This window comes from Mastigoproctus giganteus, chromosome 4, assembly GCF_048544385.1.
Source record: "Mastigoproctus giganteus isolate SK-2022 chromosome 4, ASM4854438v1, whole genome shotgun sequence".
NCBI classification, from domain to species: Eukaryota; Metazoa; Arthropoda; class Arachnida; order Uropygi; family Thelyphonidae; genus Mastigoproctus; species Mastigoproctus giganteus.
This window is the reverse complement of record NC_143578.1, coordinates 32,384,755-32,403,210: the sequence shown is the minus strand read 5'-3', so window position 1 is coordinate 32,403,210 and position 18,456 is coordinate 32,384,755. Positions and strand designations below refer to the sequence as shown.

At 36.4% G+C, this 18,456-nt stretch overlaps 1 protein-coding gene across 1 annotated transcript in view; it reads right to left on the bottom strand.

Moving 5' to 3' along the window:
* The window catches only part of ninaC (STKc_myosinIII_N_like and MYSc_Myo21 domain-containing protein ninaC), a 262,582-nt gene that overhangs the window by 106,476 nt on the left and 137,650 nt on the right, over positions 1 to 18,456 (bottom strand). The window contains exons 15-17 of the mRNA XM_090371467.1: positions 17,582 to 17,665; positions 10,865 to 11,015; positions 8,427 to 8,478 (exon numbers count right to left, since the gene is read on the bottom strand). Of these exons, the coding sequence (XP_090227593.1) occupies positions 8,427 to 8,478; positions 10,865 to 11,015; positions 17,582 to 17,665 (287 nt within the window). The remainder of the gene's footprint in view (positions 1 to 8,426; positions 8,479 to 10,864; positions 11,016 to 17,581; positions 17,666 to 18,456) is intronic.

Here is an 18,456-nt window from a genome sequence, read left to right as displayed (position 1 = left end):
CCCACTCCAATTTGAAATAATACTATGAGGTTTATTATTTGTTGTTTCTACATAAGTTCAAATGGTATCAAGAAGTTGCGATGCATCAACTCCTGCTGCATCTCCACAATGATTGTGCTCCTTCCATGTTTTAATGATGGTGTTATCTACCGTAGTAACTCGAGCGGCACATTTGGTTTTTCGGTAATCTTGACACTTACAATGAATTTTTGTTTCATTTTGCCTGTCTTTATAAAACACATGTCCACTAAAGCACAATTTCGGTTTTCCTTTTTCTGATTTCAAAATTTCCACCGACATGATGCGTTCACAAACTCAAAAGGATGAAAAATAATTCAAAATAAGAAAATGTTGTGATTGTAAGAGATTATAAACATATAAGTACCTTACTAATCGGTACGCCCTACCCCCACTACCCTAAAACATGCTATTTAAGTTAAAGGAATTAAGTAGGTACCTACCTAATTCCAATTTTGGAAAATAACAGGCAATTAAATTAAAGCACCTGCAATGGTATATATTTCTAGAAAATGTATACCTAGCATAAAACATCCATTTTTAATTGCACTTAATTCTTAATAACACCTATAGAAAAGCCTTATTTTCAATTTAAAATGACCAATAAATTTATATAAATTATATGTATTGCCTGGCGATAAAATATGCTAGCCATCATTTGTAGGCTATAAATTGTTTATCCGATAAACTGATGCGGCAGTAAACTGCTAGCGATTAATTGCTGGCGGTGAACTGCGGGCGATAAACTTTCCTAGACTTAGTCTAGGAAAGTTTATTGCCGAAAGTTTAAGAAAATTTAAGTTTATAAACAATTTATAGCCTACAAATGATGGCTAGCAGGTGTTGAGGCAGCACAACTTCTTGATACCATTCGAACTTATGTAGAAACAACAAATAATAAACCTCATAGTATTATTTCAAATTGGAGTGGGCACAAATGCAATTGCTACCAAAATTTGCATATTTAAAGCAAAATTAGCATCAGTTTCATATAACGTTTCAATCCATTATTCTGAATGGAACGAAAAATACATTGTGAAAAGTGGAAAAAACAACCCCATTGTGAAGTATCAGGAAAAACTCTTCTGCAAGCATTCATCATCGCCGTCTCAAAATCTATAGTTATTGATTACGGGGACATAGCCAGTTCCAATACTTTCAGCTGCTGTAGCAGAGATACATACGTTTCCTCAGACTTGTTAGGCAATAATGCATAAACTAATGGAAGCGATATTTTGTCCTTGAATCCATGTATCGTATACAGCTGATAAAAAAGTAAGGGAACAGTTTTGAAAGTCCCATCGGCATACCAGTGTTCACTTCATGCTATCAACTGCAAATTTCTTTTCGTTCTGAAAATTAACATACGATTGTCCTCGGGTCCAGAATCAAATTGTAGAAACAATTCTCCATTGAATGATGTTTTATATTCTTCTGTAAAAACTCAGAAAAAGGAAAACCGAAATTGTGCTTTAGTGGACATGTGTTTTATAAAGACAGGCAAAATGAAACAAAAATTCATTGTAAGTGTCAAAATTACCGAAAAACCAAATGTGCCGCTCGAGTTGCTACGGTAGTTAACACCATCATTAAAACATGGAAGGAGCACAATCATTGTGGAGATGCAGCAGGAGTTGATGCATCACAACTTCTTGATACCATTCGAACTTATGTAGAAACAACAAATAATACCCCTCATAGTATTATTTCAAATGTTTCGAGAATCTGTAGCCCAGCAGCAGCCCCTAAGCTTCCAAGTGTAGATACAATGAAACGAACAATCCGAAATATAAGAAATCGAAATTTTGATGGCCCAGTTCTTCCAACGCATCGCATAGACATAGTTTATGAATAACAGCAATTAGCAGTTCATATATGAACTGCTAATTGCTGTTACCAAATTGGAACTATTAGATGCCACCATGATGGGTCCATGAATATTTTTCATTAATGTTTTTTTCTTAGTCATATATAAATGGTTGAAAGCTGCTGCTACTTCTGTAATGTTGTTTTCAAAAATCTGTCAAAATAAAATAAAACAAAATCTAAAAGTATCAATTTTTGGCCATTTTTCTTTTATGACAAAACATAGGTTTGCACTTTTTTTTTTTTTATGTGAACCCCAAACACGAGAGGTATTAGAACCTATAGTACTTAGTACCTAATACCGTGCTTGGGTTGGAGGTTGAGAAGACGAAAGAAGATATTTTTTCACATTGGACTTGAACTTCTGTAGATTGTAATTTTCAGGAAATACGTATATGAAGGAAGGTTGTTCCAGAAAACGGCAGTTGAATGAATAAATGAAGAAGATGAAAAGTTGGTTCTGTGGGTTTGAAGTTGGACATTAAATGGATGTTGGCTGGTGGCAGCACGTGTTCGGACTGTTTTGAAAGAGAGAGCGGGAATTATAGAAGCCAATTCAGAAGAACAGTGCCCATGGAAGTATCTGTAGAAGAGACATGCAGCAGAAACAGTACGTCTATGAGAAAGCAAGTGGAGAGACTCTGTTAGACATGAATCATTAATTAACCTAACTGCTCTCTTCTGAATGGAATCAAGAAGTCTGAGAGAGGTTTTGGGGGCACCACCCCAAATGTGGGAACAATATTCCATGGCAGGGCGGATTTGCGATTTATACAGAGTGAGAAGCTGTTTGGAAGAAAAGTAACGCCGAGAGCGAAAGAGAAAACCAACTTTTTTAGATGCAGAGGAAGCAATATTTGTAATGTGTTTGTGCCAAGAGAGATTACAAGTCAGAGTAATCCCCAAAAGAGATATATCATTTTGCCTAGAAATCGGAATGTCACTAAAGATAAGCATAGGAGCAGAAGAATCCTTTTTGCAAGATATAAGACAAGACTGAGTTTTAGAAGGGTTGAAATCAACTAAGTTGTCTTTGCCCCACTGGAGTATTACCTGAAGATCGGCATTTAAGGAACTGGTAGCAGATTTTCAAGAAGTTGAAGCTGATTGAGCAGGACAAGGTTTCTCAAAATGGAAAGTTGAATGCAATGTGCTATCATCGGCAAAACTATGGATAGGATTTCCAGTCAATGGAAGAAGGTCATTAATATACAAGTGGAAAAGAGTGGGGGAAAAAACTGAACCTTGGGGGACACCGGCATTAGTGGAGAAGTTAGAAGACAGAGAGCCATCTACAATCACCCTCAGTGAGCAATCAGAGAGAAAACTGGATGACAAATTACTAAAAACAGTTGGAAAACAATAAGATGGAAGCTTGTTTAGAAGACCTTTATGCCAAACACGATTGAAAGCATTTGAGATGTCAAGCGCAACTACTTGTGTTTCACCGAACCTTTCCATTGAATTAGTCCATAAATGGGTAACATAAGCCAGAATATCACCAGTGGATCGACACTGACGGAATCCATTCTGGCGATCGTTGATCAGGCGGAAGGTTTCTAGGTAGTTTAAGAGTTGGCGGTTAATTGATTTCTCCATTACTTTAGAAAGAGTAGAAGTAATTGCAATGGGACGATAATTAGATGGGAGGGATTTGTCGCCCTTTTTAGGAACTGGAATATGAGCAAATTTCCAAGCAGAAGGAAAAACACCTTTGGAATAAGAAAGTGAAAAAAGGTGGCAAAGAATAGGAGTAAGTTCAGGAGCACAGGTTTTGAGAACAAGTGGAGAAATACCATCAGGACCTGGAGCTTTCTTAGCATCAACATTCATCAAACTCCTTCTGATATCCTTTTGACGGAAGACCACAGGAGGCATTGAATGGAGCGTGTTGGGAATGGTGGGAGGTGTTTTACCAAGATCATTAATGCATGAGTTGGAAGAAAAATGGGATGCTAGCAGGTCAGCTTTATCCTTGGCTGAAGTGACAACAGAACCATCTGGTTTGGACAGAGGTGGGAGCATAGATGGGCAAAAGTTGCGGCCAATAGCTTTGGCAAGAGACTAGAATGCTCGGCTGCCATTAGGGAAAGAAGCAAGTTTTCTACTCTTAGCCTGTTCAAACTCTAGTTTGGACTGATTAATAACTGCTTTACAATTGTTGCGAGCTTCGGTGTAGGCAGAATATGAAACTGAAGAATTAGAAACAAGCCAATTACGATATGCAACATTCTTCTCTTGGACAGCCTTAGCACATTTATTGGAAAACCAAGGTTTAGATAAAGGACGAGATTTTAAAGTGGAGTGTGGGATAAAGGATTCCATTCCTGCAAGAATAATTTCACTGACACGATCTGAGCAAACGTTGACATCAGAAGTTTTGAAACAGTAATCCGACCAAGGAAAAGAAGTCTCGCAGGTCATCCCATTTTGCATTCTTGTAATGCCAAACAACACGAGGTTGGGAATAGCCATGAGATAAAGGTTCCATTGGAGAAGAGACAATCACCAAGTTGTGATCTGAAGTGTCTAAAGGACCTCTCACTTCGACCGTGTACTTAGAAGGGTTGTTTGTGAGAAAAAGATCAAGCGTATTGGCTGTATGATTAGGATTGTCCTGTATTCTTGTAGGTAAATGATTGTTATTGTTTGTTTGTTATTTGGTTTTTAGGAGCATTAGCAACTAAGGCCATATTGCTCCGGGATGTGCGGTGGTCATTCCCTGACCTTTCCGCATCTTCCGTATTTGGTGGTGACGGGCTCGAACCCCGGTCTAATCAAGAAGCGTGTGCTACGCACCGCTGCTCCTTCCCACCTAGCTATGGAGGCGCCTGTAGGTAAATGAACAATCTGTGCTAGGTCATTAGTAATTGCAAAAGCCTCAGCATCTCGACCTGCTGGGTCGGTGTGACTAGAAAACGGAAGCCAGCCGGAGTTGTGAACATTAAAATCACCAAGGAAAATTACCTTACTGTTAGGAAAGTTGAACTGGAGAAAGTCAAGTTTCAAAGAGAGGAAGTCAAAGAGCTCCAAGTGATTAGTGGAGTTGGGAGAACGGTAGAGACAACAGATGAATTTGACACAATGCGGCAGAGTGATTTTAAGCCAGAGAAGATCAAAGAGAGGAGATTCCAAATTGCCAAGTCTCTGACAGGGAATATCAGAATGGACATATGCACAAGTACCACCTTTGAGACGAAAGGAATCATACAGCGAATAATTTGGGCATCTGAGATGAGCAGTAGTTGAATCAACTGATAACTGAGATTCTCTCAGAAAAAGTGCATGGGGTTTGGCAGACTGCAAGTGGAAATGGACATCGTTAAGATTAGAATTGAGACCACGTATATTTGTGAAATGAATTAGGAAGTGCTTGGGAGGTTTAGATCTTTTCGCAGATAAGCTTGCTCTATTAGTTTGACAATTCATGGAGTATTCAATAGTAAGAAAAAGTGAGAGTGTCATGCTGTATGAAGTAATGAGATTTTTGGATATGGCATACACGTGGTAAGAATATACCCAGATCCTGGACATAACATGGCCTCGACAATGCTCCCCGCATACACACTACTCGGACTCCCTCCAGTCACTATCTGGCAGATCAGAGGTAGCAAGATTATACACTAGCTGATCCGGAAGCCTCCTAGAGAGTTACCAATAGGTTCGGTCCTGTGTACTAACTAGCGGCCGGCCTGCGAACACCGTTTTAGAGCTGTACCCTCGAAATGTAAGGAATATTGGATCTCGCCACGATGTTCATCATAACCTCAAAAGTCATCAATCATACTGCATGATGGAAGAGATAGGGAAGGGTTGACTGGAACTTAGCTCTAGAGACTATACATGGGTTCCACCACTTCAAGCCTCCAATAAGCAAAGTGGTGGTATTGCACCGGTTGATGAGAGTCATCTACCACCTAGTATTGCCTGGTAACATAGAGGGGCGGCATTCCTCCATGTGGTGTGGGCGCCACACCTCGACCCCTGCTTACGTTGGTTCACACCTGGGTGGTCACCCACCATGTACTTGTGCATGGAGGTTATAACAAGGATTACTAACAGTCCCACCATCGTGAAGGTGCAAGCAGAGGATCTGGCTGTCACAGACTGTCCGGACTTTTCCGAAATTGGGTCCACTTGACTTGAGTGTCACCCGAATATCAGTTCCATCAGCATTTTAGACTCCCAGGTAGCAAGTACAGCTTGTCTGGCATATCTGAGAGAATGTCTGTGACAACCTCAAGGACCAAAGTTAAAGTAATAGTTACCCTAATTAATAGTTAAGTAATAGTTAATCAATAGTGACCATATAGAAAGTAGTGAATAGAATAATAAGCAACAAAAAAGAGACCATTATATGTTTTATGTCTACAAATAATATATAAACTATAAGGAAGCACAGCAAATATTTATAAATATAATCTCTGCTATGAATATAGTTAACAAGTTATAGATGAATTTCAGGAAACCTTTTGATACTGTTGCATAAAAGCCTGTTGTACAAATAGGAGCAGTTTGACCTTAAAAGAACATTACTGCTATGGATAAAGGGATGGTTGAGTGGGAAAAAGAGAGTGGTTATCAATGGATGCTGCTTTTCATGAACTAATGTTATTAGTGGAACCCCCCAGGGTATGGTGCTGGGCCCATTGTTGATTTCTGTATTTATTAATGATACTGATGAAGGTATATCAAGCTTAATATCTAAGTTTGCAGATGATACAAAGGCTGGCAGGGAATTAATGACAGAAATCAGGGTATGCTACTGCAAGAAGATCAAGAAAAATTAGGCAGATGGGCTGGGAAATGGAAATTGAGGTTTAACATTGACAAATACAATGTACTGTACATGGATAGCAGTAATCCTAGATTAAGGTACCAACTAAGTGGTACTACACTTGGGGTAGTGAAAATGAAAAACACCTAGGATATAAAGTTCTCTAAGCAGTGCAGACAGGCTGCCAGGCCAGCTCATGGGGTTTTGTCTATGATATACAGACACTTTGCTAGCAGGGACAAGGAAATGATTATTCTTTTATATAAGGCAATGGTCAGGCCATATCTTGAGTACTGCATACAGGTCTGGCGGCCTCATTTTAAGGAAGGCTGTAGAGGTACTGGATGTAAAGAAGGGCAACAAGATTGGTTGGGGGAACAAACGGTGCTCTTACCAAAAAAAGGCTTAAATTCTGCAAATTCTGGATTCTGCAGAATTCTGCAGAGTCTGGAGACTAGCACCTGTGAGGTTATCTGACTGAGGCATTTAAGGCTTTGAATGGATTGAGCAAGCTCAATGCTTCTCCCACCAAACCTTTATCCACAGCATTAACTTTCACCTAATTCCACACTGCCCCAATTTGTACAGCATCCGTTTATGTGAAACAATGTCAGATATACATATATAGGTGAATATTAAAAATTTCTTGGATACAAGAAGTTATGAATCCTAAAGTACTGTGAAAGATGAATAAATATGTGAGAAAATGAGAAAATTATCATCCATCTCATAATTCAAGGAAAACAATAGAAAATGTAGTATAAGCATATTGAGAATATCATGGTTGGAAAATCTGTGAAAATGGCTTTGAAGTAGCACGGGAAAATTATGCTGAGCAACAACCCATAAAATTAAAATAGCCAAGATGATAGCCAACCCCAAACATAGGAGATGGCAAGACAAAAGAAATATCTATACCAAAAACAAATTTTTCTAATATAATTAATTTTCTATTTATTCATTAGTCATGAAGACAAAGAAGGTTTTTTGTATCAAAAGTGGATAATGAAATAAAGTTTACAAAGTGTTTTTTTTACTCAAGGAAAGGCTAAAAAACACTGCCTCATAGCCGACCAGGCTAGCCAGGTGGGTAAAGTGCCTGCCTGGCAACCCAAAGGTTGTGGGTTCGAATCCCGTCGCGGGCTTGGATCAAAGTACTGCAAAAACCTTGGGAGGTGCATTATGGCCACAGAAACCGATGCGCCAACAACTACCAAAAAAAAAAAAAAAAAAAACTGCCTCATAGTGATAACTAATACTGCATTTCTCAGCATAAGGAGACATTGTGAGTGTAAACTGTAGACTGTAATCTATATTAGCATCATTTCCAAATGTTTTTTCCCATTTTGTCAATAATTCTTTAAAAATAAAACCACTTCCTAAACATTTATTAGATAGAGAGAGAGAGAGCAGTTTGAAAACTGAAAATATATATTTTGTTTCTCACACAAACCAGTGTAATTTTATTAGATCATGATACTATTATTATGTTACTATTACTATTATTTTATTATTACTATTATTCCACATGTTAAACACTTCCACACTTCCTATTCCACATGTTAAAAAAAACAAATTATTTTTAATTCAAAGTTCATTTTACATTATGTTGTGCCATTTAATGTCAGAGTTATTTACATTAGGATTTATTAAGGAACATTTTTCAACAGAATACTGGATGTTGATTTTAATGAATTACATTTTTCATTCAGCCTGTACACATTACACCCAAAAAAAAAATTAAATAAAATAAAAATATACTTACAAGGCTTGCCACACAACACGTGAGTGTTCCAGTAAGTATACAGATAATCTGGCTGTAATAAAATTAATATAAATTTCACATAAATGAACTTAAATTATTTAAAATACTCTCAATAACTAAAAAAAAATACTTCAAAACAAAATACTCTGTGCATGTTACATGTATATATATAAATAATAAAAAATATTTATTCCTGAATACAATATCTTTATATCTATAAAAAAGGTAAAGTGCAGCCATTATCAACCCACTGCAGGATGGAAGCCTCCTCAACAATTCATGCTGAAGGAAATGGACCATAATCTGCCATGCTGGTCCAGTGCGGGTTGGCAGATCGACCGTATTCAGCAGTCAGGGGCTTGAACCCCGGTGTACTCAAAGAGCGTATGCTACTGCACTCCCGCTCCTGACCATTCGGCTATGGAGGCTCTAATTCAAACAGATTCTCATTTATAGTCCCAGTTCTCTGTGGCAGAACTGGATTATAAATGTGGATCTCAGACTCAATTAAGTCGAATTAAGTCAAAATACTGATTATTTTAATTTTTTTGCCTCCTTGAACTTCCTATTCCACACGTTAAAAAAACAAATTATTTTTAATTCAAAGTTCATTTTACATTATGTTGTGCCATTTTGAATACATTATTACAAAGCTGACCAGGAATCCACAAGCTTTTCTAGGAGAAATTTATATAATGCAGAAAGTCCTAAGACTATTAAATTAAATGTTATTTGTGATGAAATTAAACGTCATTATCGGTTTCAGATAATGATGGTACTGTATATGGATAGCAATGATAGCCAAAATTATTAACTACCAGATAACATCTAGTTTAATATCTCTAACATGTATAACAAATTAACTGTTGCAAGTATTTAAAAATAACTTTTTTTAACCACCTCACACTCAAAATTTCCATATACAATTGAGATAAATGGCTACAAATTAAATCTGGAAATTTGAGAATCCTAATTGTTAGAGAATTCAAGCATGTCTAACATCATCTACAAGCTTTACTCTTGATAAGAAGGTCAGAGTGTTTTCCTTTTAAGAAGCAAAGGCCTGAAATGCTCTTTGTGGTCATGAAAGATATACTGTATCTTTCAAAATATGCTCTGGTGTTTCAAGAGTGGTATTACAAATTTAATGTTTTGGGGTTATCTTTTCATTTAGTTAGGCATTAACCTAGCTTTTTTTTAACATTTATCTTGAACTGTCCTGCTTTTTACAATTTTATTTTATTAGGACATTTTGTTATCCAGTTACTCCTCCAGTTTCCACAGGTTTGTACATTTAAATTTTTATCATAATTACTTCATATCTATCCTGGGTTCCTGTTATCTGCTCAATTTCCATCTGTTATTGAGAAAGTATTTAAAATTTTCTCTACTTTACATGTCTTTTAGTATATTAGAGTACTTCTTTCTTTTTCCTGCTTCCATTACACATATTGTTAAATGATTGCTTGTTCACTCTCCCCAATCTTGTAGAACAACATCAGGATTACCATCATTCACTTCAATACATACTAATAAAATAAAAAATAATGTTTCACCATACATTGGTGTCTTGTCGTGCTCCCTAATGAGATGGATTGTTTAATGGGAGATTATTATTATAATTAGCCATATAGTGCAAGGAAGCTTGAGGCTTTTGCTGCACCAGCCAAAAAAATATTCCTGAGTTACCCTGAGTGAGAGAGAGAGAGAGAGAGAGAGAGAGAGAGAGAGAGAGAGAGAGAGAGAGAAATCCAGTCAGAAGTAAAAGGAAATCACCAAGAAAGAGAAGAATGATGATGATTTGCTGTTTCTTCTAAACCCTAGGCTTATGGTTTACATTACAGGTTTTGAAACCTCAATTTAATGATGTTCAAAATTTTAGCATTCTAGGCTTTTGCACTTAGTAAAGAATATCTTTTATTCATTAATGAGACATATAATTTAAGTCTGCTCCTGCAATAGTGACAATATTTTTATAAACTCTGGCATGTTTACAGATACTATGTACAAATTTAATGTTTTGGTTTTAATTTTATATTTGAACACTGTTTTACTGTCAAATAATTTACTGTTACAGTGGTGTCAGAACTTTGTACTAAGGAAACACACTGCTACCATTAACTTCTTGGAATATACAAAATATATAGAAAATAATGCTATTGTAATAGTGATTTTCACATTTTATAAACTCTTCTGTTTCGTTAGTGTAAACTAGAACTAGAACTATAGTGACTTAGAAGCAATTTTCATTTAATCACAATGTTATTTATAACATTAACAATAAAGTTTCTTTGAGTTGACAATGGCTCATCTTTTTCAGTTCTCATAAAATTTTTATCATCATGCTGCCTGTATGTGGGAGATCAACATCATAACTGAATCACTACAAAGCCATAAATTAAAATTTATAAATCATAAAACATCTCTTATGTACCAACCTCCAGTGATTTTTCCTGTTTTGGTATAAGTCAAGTCAAGATATTTTCCAAAGCGACTTGAATTGTCATTAATTCCTGTTTTAGCATTCCCAAAGGCTTCCATAATTGGATTAACTTGTAGGATTTTGTCTTCAAGGTTTCGATTAGGTGCCTAACAAGAAAAAAAAGTATATTAGGTAGACTCTTATATTTCTGGTTAGACTTTGGTTTAAACTTACAAGAACTTGAAAATTTTAAGCTTTATGAAATGTAATTGTTCAAACTTTTGTTTATTTTAGTTTTACTCAGACACTATACAGTAACAATATTGAGCTGATAATATTTGTCATTTGAAGGTATAAAAATAATTATCCCCCTTTCAAACAACAGTCTGAAGGAAGGAAATATTTTTTACACTCAATAATTGTTTTTTGTATGTACCAATATATGCAGGAAATATATGTTAAATATACATTATATTACTTTGCTTATGATTTAGGATAGCTTCTAAAATATTATTATTTTTTTTAAATTTCATAATTATCAAACATTTATACATGCACCAGAAAAATATGGTATTCTTCTAATATTAATATACTACAGAAATAAATTCAACAAAAATGAGCTTAAAAAAAGCTCTATGCCTATTTTAATATTAAACTAACTTACAGATTAACTAGTACATTAGACATTAACATTGATTATAGTACACAATCCTATTATTTATGGTATATATAATTATAGTATAAGCTATTCATAAGGAAATATCTTTTCCATAATGGGAATGATCTCTCATTTTGTGAAAGATCACCACAATTTTGTGAAAATTGTGGGAAACATGCTTTGTAAAAAGGATAGGTGGAATAGGACCAGGGTATGTCTGCCAGGGGCAAAAGTTGATGACGTTGTAGAGCGGATATCATCTTTTAAGGGCACAAAAGGTGATATAGTTGTACACGTTGGCACTAATGACATTAAGAGTAGGAGACCGGCGGAATTACTTGACAAGTACAGGTCACTGATGAAAAAAAGCCGTGCATTAGGGTTGAAATTGAAAGTGTCTGCAATTCTGCCCAGACACGATAGGAGGGAGTATATGATGAGAGCCCTGTCAATCAATTCGGCCCTGGAAAGATTGTGCAGGGCTCAAGGGGTAGAATTTTTTTCAGCCTGGTCTGTACTTGTTAACAGGAGAGACTGCTTCTACAGGGATGGGATACACTTAAATAGAAAGGGTGCAAGAATGTTTGCTGATGCTATCGAGGCAATGTTAGGTGGGTCGGAAAACTGCTAGATTGGGGGGATACAAGGACTAATAGATTAACAGTAGCCACTGGCAGAGGTGAAAGTGATTCTTGCACTGCTTCTATTGGAATGAGCCGCAGCCTGGAAAATAAGATGCAGGATATTTCAGAGACTGCTGGGAATCATTGGGGTACAAGTAAACACATGGGTTGTGTTAGGGTAGCTAAGAAAAAGAACAGGTGCATGTATACTTGTGTGTACACCAATGCTAGGAGTTTAGTAAATAAATTTGATGAATTTGAGGTATTGCTCAAAACATCAAAGGCAGATATTGTGGGGATTTCAGAGACGTGGTGTCACACAGATATAAGAAAAGCAGAACTGGAATTTGGGGAGTACAATGTGTACAGAAAGGATAGACAGGATAGGAAGGGAGGAGGGGTTATGCTATTAATTAAGAAACACATAAAATCCAAGGAAGTGAAGCCAGTCGACATCGCTGGACAGTGCAGTGTCGAGTCAGTTTGGTGTGACATAAGCATTGGGAGATCAAAATTGAGAGTAGGAGTGTGCTATAGGCCTAATGACTCTGATGAGTATAATAAGAAACTGTTCGGAGAAATAGAGTGGGCCAGTAAATCAGAGAGTCTTATAATGGGGGATTTTAATTTCCCAGATATTGACTGGAATTTGGGGGCTGGTCACTCACACAGTAGCAAGGCTTTTGTGGATTTATTGGATGATTGTTTTCTACATCAGCATGTTCGGGAGGCAACTAGAGGGAGTAATACTCTTGATTTGATTATCAGTAGTGATTCTTCATGCATTAAGAATCTGCAGATAAATGAACCACTTGGTGGCAGTGATCACAGTGTGCTGAAGTGGGAGTTACTCAAAGAGGTAACTACCATTAGGGGTAAAGGGAAGGGGTATTGCTTTCGTAAAGGCGACTACAATGGACTGAGACAGTATTTAAATTCTATACAGTGGGATCAACTGATGGTATTGCCAACAGCAAATTCAAAATGGGAAGCATTCAAAGAACTTATCGTGGAAGCTACTAGGCTTTACATACCAACTAAGAAATATTGTTCAAGGTTTAGGCCTAAATGGTTGTCAGATGAACTAATGAGGCATATGGCAGAGAAGAAAAATGCATGGGATACATACAAATTAACACGTGACACGGATGCCTATGATAGATACAAGTTGATCTGTAACCAAGTTACAAAGGAGGTTAGGCAGGCGAAGGCAGATTACGAGAGATCCTTGGCAAGGGATGCGAAGAAAAACAGCAAAGAGTTCTTTACTTATGTAAACTCTAGAAGGAAGGGGATGAATCAGATTGGTCCACTTGAGATCGATGGGTCAACTGTTGATGACCCTGCTCGGGTAGCTAACAAACTAAATGAATATTTTGCATCGACATTCACACATGAGGAGTTATTCAGCGAGGGGAATGCCAGAGGTGTATTCAACTCTAGCAGTAAGCTAGAGAATCTTGTAATAACTGAGAGCAAAGTGGAGGAGAAATTGTTGAAGATAAACACAAGAAAGGCACCTGGGGTGGATGGGATCTATCCAGTTATATTAAAGGAGGCAGCAAAGGAGGTAAGCAAACCCTTAGCCATAATTATGAGAGCTTCCTTGGACTCAGGGGAGGTACCCATTGACTGGAGATGTGCAAATGTGACCCCAATTCACAAAGGGGGATCAAAGGCTGACACAAGTAATTATAGACCTGTGAGTTTAACTTCTGTTCCCGGAAAATTAATGGAGGCACTGGTGAAAGAAGCACTGCAGGATCATCTAGACAAGACTTCAGTTATAGCTAGGACACAGCATGGTTTTGTTAAGGGGAAGTCTTGCCTGACCAATTTGATTGGATACTATGATGCAGTCACAAAAGAACTGGATGCAGGGAATAACTTTGATATTATATACTTGGATCTTAGAAAGGCTTTTGATACTGTTGCACATGGAAGACTGCTGCACAAATTGGAGCAGTGTGGCATTGGAGGCAAGTTGCTGCTATGGATAAAGGGGTGGTTGAGGGGGAGAAGACAGAGAGTGGTAATCAATGGACACTGCTCATCGTGGACTAATGTTATTAGTGGAGTCCCTCAGGGTTCAGTATTGGGGCCTTTATTGTTTTCTGTATTTATAAATGATATTGATGATGGTATATCAGGCTTAATGTCCAAGTTTGCAGACGATACGAAGGTTGGCAGGGTTGTCAAGGACACTACTGACACTATGCTGCTGCAACAGGATTTGGAAAGGTTGAGCAGATGGGCTTCGAGGTGGCAAATGAAGTTTAACATTGACAAATGTAAAGTACTACATATGGGAAACAGCAAACCCAGAGCAACGTATCAACTCTGTGGTACTACACTGACAGTGGTAGAGAATGAAAGGGACCTGGGGGTGGTGGTGCAGGCAGATATGAAGTTCTCTGAGCAGTGCAGACGAGCTGCAAGAGTAGCTCATGGTGTATTGTCAATGATATATAGGAATTTTTCTAGCAGGGATAAGGAGGTGATTATTCCCTTGTATAAGGCAATGGTCAGGCCACACCTAGAGTACTGTATACAGGCCTGGAGGCCTCATTTCAGGAAGGATGTAGAGCTGCTGGAACGAGTACAGAGAAGGGCAACTAGATTGGTGAATGGGACAAAGGGGTTCTCTTACGAAGAAAGGCTTAAGTTTTGCAAATTACAGTGTCTGGAAACTAGGCACCAGCGGGGTGATCTGATAGAGGTGTACAAAGCCTTGAATGGTTTGAGCATGCTCAATGCTGATGGGATTCTTCCTCTAGCTCAGAAAAATCACCTGAGAGGGCATAAATTCAAATTGAGGAAAGACAGATGTAGGATAGATGTGCGGAAATTTGCCTTTAGCCAGCGGGTGGTTGGTGGGTGGAACAGACTTCCATCCCTTGTCGTGGAAGTTGATAGCCTAAATAAGTTTAAGGCTCAGCTGGACAGGTATTTCGAACGAACAGAGGGGTGAAGTGGAAGTGGTTATTTTTATTTATTTATGTTACTTTTTTTTTTTTTTTTTTTTTGGCTGATGCTGCATAAGCTTGCTTTCTTGCATCAAATGCCTCTACTAATGCTAATGCTAATGCTAATTTCACAGTGTTACCTTAATGTTACACTATGAATTAAATAGCACTTCTCAAAATAGAACTATTATGCTATTTATTTATAACATGGTGTACACCCACCTCTCTCCCAGTTTTAATCATCAGTGAATGCTTAACTAATGGCTGTCAAACTGCAAGCCACAGGCTACACATCAAAGTATTATACAAATGATTCTTCACAGTCACATGCCTTCACACACACACACACACACATGCCTTTTTTAATGATTCTTCACACACAAGCTTTTTTTAATTATATTAATGATTTTAGTATTGTGGCCTATGGGTCACAGTACTAAAGTCATCTAAGGTACATTTTGGCTCTCTTGTGCTCAGATATTGGACAGCCCTGATTTAACTCAAAATGAGAAATGTCAAGTGATAATTGTAAACAAATTCAACAAAAATTAAATAAATCTTTAAGTTTCATGCTAATTTGAATGTTAAAGTAGTATAAATAATAGAGCTTACACTCATTTATTACACTAGGATTATTTGCAAACTAAACACATAATAGAAAAGACGATTTTTTTTTTTTTTAATAATGGTAGTGACTTCTTACTTTGTGGGAGAATATAACGAGTTGCCTTGGTGCTGCTCACAAATGAACAGTACATCTCAAAAAGGAAGCATGGTATTATTTTGGAGATACAGAATGTATGTTTCAACAAAAAAGTCCACAGCCCATGAAAACTGCAGTATTAATGCAGCTCAAAGCTGTAAAGTCCTCTGGCAATCCTGGAACCATATTAGAATATAAGTAGAATTTTTTTGGAGTAACATATACAGGTCCAATTATATACATTACAAGATCAAGCATGTACAGTTCCAAAAAAATGCACAGCCCATTGATAACTATGGTGCTGGTACATTGGCTGCCAAAACAGTTACAACTAAGCTGTAAATTCCTCTAGTCAATTCACTGGAGGCAGTTCTCTATTGTGTTTATATTATCATATGATGCTGTCTAACTCATGTTGGACAGCACATGATAAAACCACATTTGCCATATTTGAAACAAACTTGTATAAGCCTGAAATTTTTTGTAAAAGCATAAAAGACATTTGATATATAGAAAATTTCCAAGTAAATTGGAAAAGTTAGCAGGTAAGGAAAGCCCATTAAATTATTTATTTTTTATTATAATTTAATTAATAATCTTTAATTTTATTTTCAATTTTAATGTTCAATTTTTTCCATTTAATGTTTAATTTAAACATTAAATTAATTAAAAAAATCAAATTTGATTATCTCATAAAATTGTTAACCAAAACATTTTATTTCAAATTCAGAGTGGAATCACCAGAGAAGAAAATGTTCATCTCAACTGTCAATTTAAAACAAAGAACTGAGCTATAAGAAAACACACAAAAACATATAAAATGTCAGATACTAATGCATTATTAGCATTAGTAGAGCATATAATGCAAGAAAGCAAGCTTATACAGCATCAGCCACAAAAAAAAATCCAATTTAACATAACCATTCACTCTACAAGTTTGTCCAGTTCTTCGTTGAATTTATTTAAGCTATCAACTTCCACAATGACAGATGGAAGTTTGCTCCAACAATCAACCACCTGCTGGCTAAAGGCAAATTCCAAACATCTATTCTACAACTGTCCTTTCTCAGTTTGAATTTATGTCCCCCCAGGTTCGTAATCTGAGCAAAAAGAAGAATCCCATCAGCATTGAGCCTGCTCAAACCATTCAAGGCCTTATACACTTCAATAAGATCACCTCACAGGTGCCTAGTCTCCAGATGCTGCAATTTGCAGAATTTAAGCATTTATTGGTAAGAGCACTCCTTCGTTCCCCTCACCAATCTCATTGCCCTTCTCTGTACTCTTTCTAGCAACTCTACATCCTTCCTAAAATGAGGCTTCCAGACCTGTACGAAGTACTCAAGGTGTGGCCTGACCATTTCCGTATACAAAGGAATAATCACCTCCTTCTCCCTACTAGCAAAATTCCTGTATATCATTGACAAGACCCCATGATCTACTCTGGAAGTCTGCTTGCATTGCTTAGAAAACTTCATATCTGACTACACAATTACCCTGAGGTCTTTTTCATTCTCTATCCCCCTGAGTTTAGTACCACACAGTTGGTACATTTCTCTGGAGTTACTTCAACCCATATGCAGTACTTTGCATTAGTCAATGTTAAATTTCAGTTGCCACTGAAATTTAACATTTGGCCCATCTGACCAACAGAATCTAGAAAAGATGCAATCATCGTAGTTCTTATTTGTGAAAGAGATTTAATTGATCTGAGAACTTATTCTTTAATTTTTCAAGGAATTTCATATAGTAATAGTTTACGCTAAAGGTTTGTTTTCCTTACCTTTCCTAAAGATACAAGCTGCTTCAGAAGAAAATTGGCACTTTCTGTTTTACCTGCACCACTCTCCCCACTGATAACTACACACTGCAAAGTTAATCAGTACAATTAACTACATATGTGTATTAAATAAATTACAATATATAAAATTACCAGTTTTATTCTGTTGTGGCTACAAAAATTATCACTGTTTAAGAAAATATCGTAAAGAACTTATAAAGGATGCTGTGCATTGAACTGTCAGAAATCTAAGTCAAAACAAGTGGAGTAAAAGTCTAATTATTTTGACTAGGATGACTGACAACTATTTGGCAAAACAGACTTTTTGTTTTATCTTCAAATTCATCAAACAGAACAAAATTTATTTAATTAATAATAAAATACCTAAAGTATTACAAAAATGCCATTAAAATAGCCAGCATAATCATGTAGAATGTTTTGTAAAATATAACTGCTACAATTACGAATTGGGTATTTTATATTTAGAATAATTATTGAACCAGGTGTAAAAAAGAGTAATAAAATATTATATGCAACCACATTATAAGCAATTAAAAGTTTAGATGGAAAATAACTCATACAGCCATATATTATGAAAGTATTTTATTTATTTATTTATTTTTTAGTTTTACTTTCTATAACTAATGTGATTATGAATATGATATTTAACTTTTACAGTCTATATAGTATTACTCACCAGAAAACCAAATTTCAATCAGAAACATCTAATAAATGTTTCTGATTGAAAGTTCAGGTATAAGCACCTAAAATTGGGATGGAAAATCAGTCCCCAGGATTATTTAGGTTATAAAAGTGTTTTATAAAAAATTATCATCATTAAAAACTGGATATTTTATATTCGGGCAGAACATAAAATT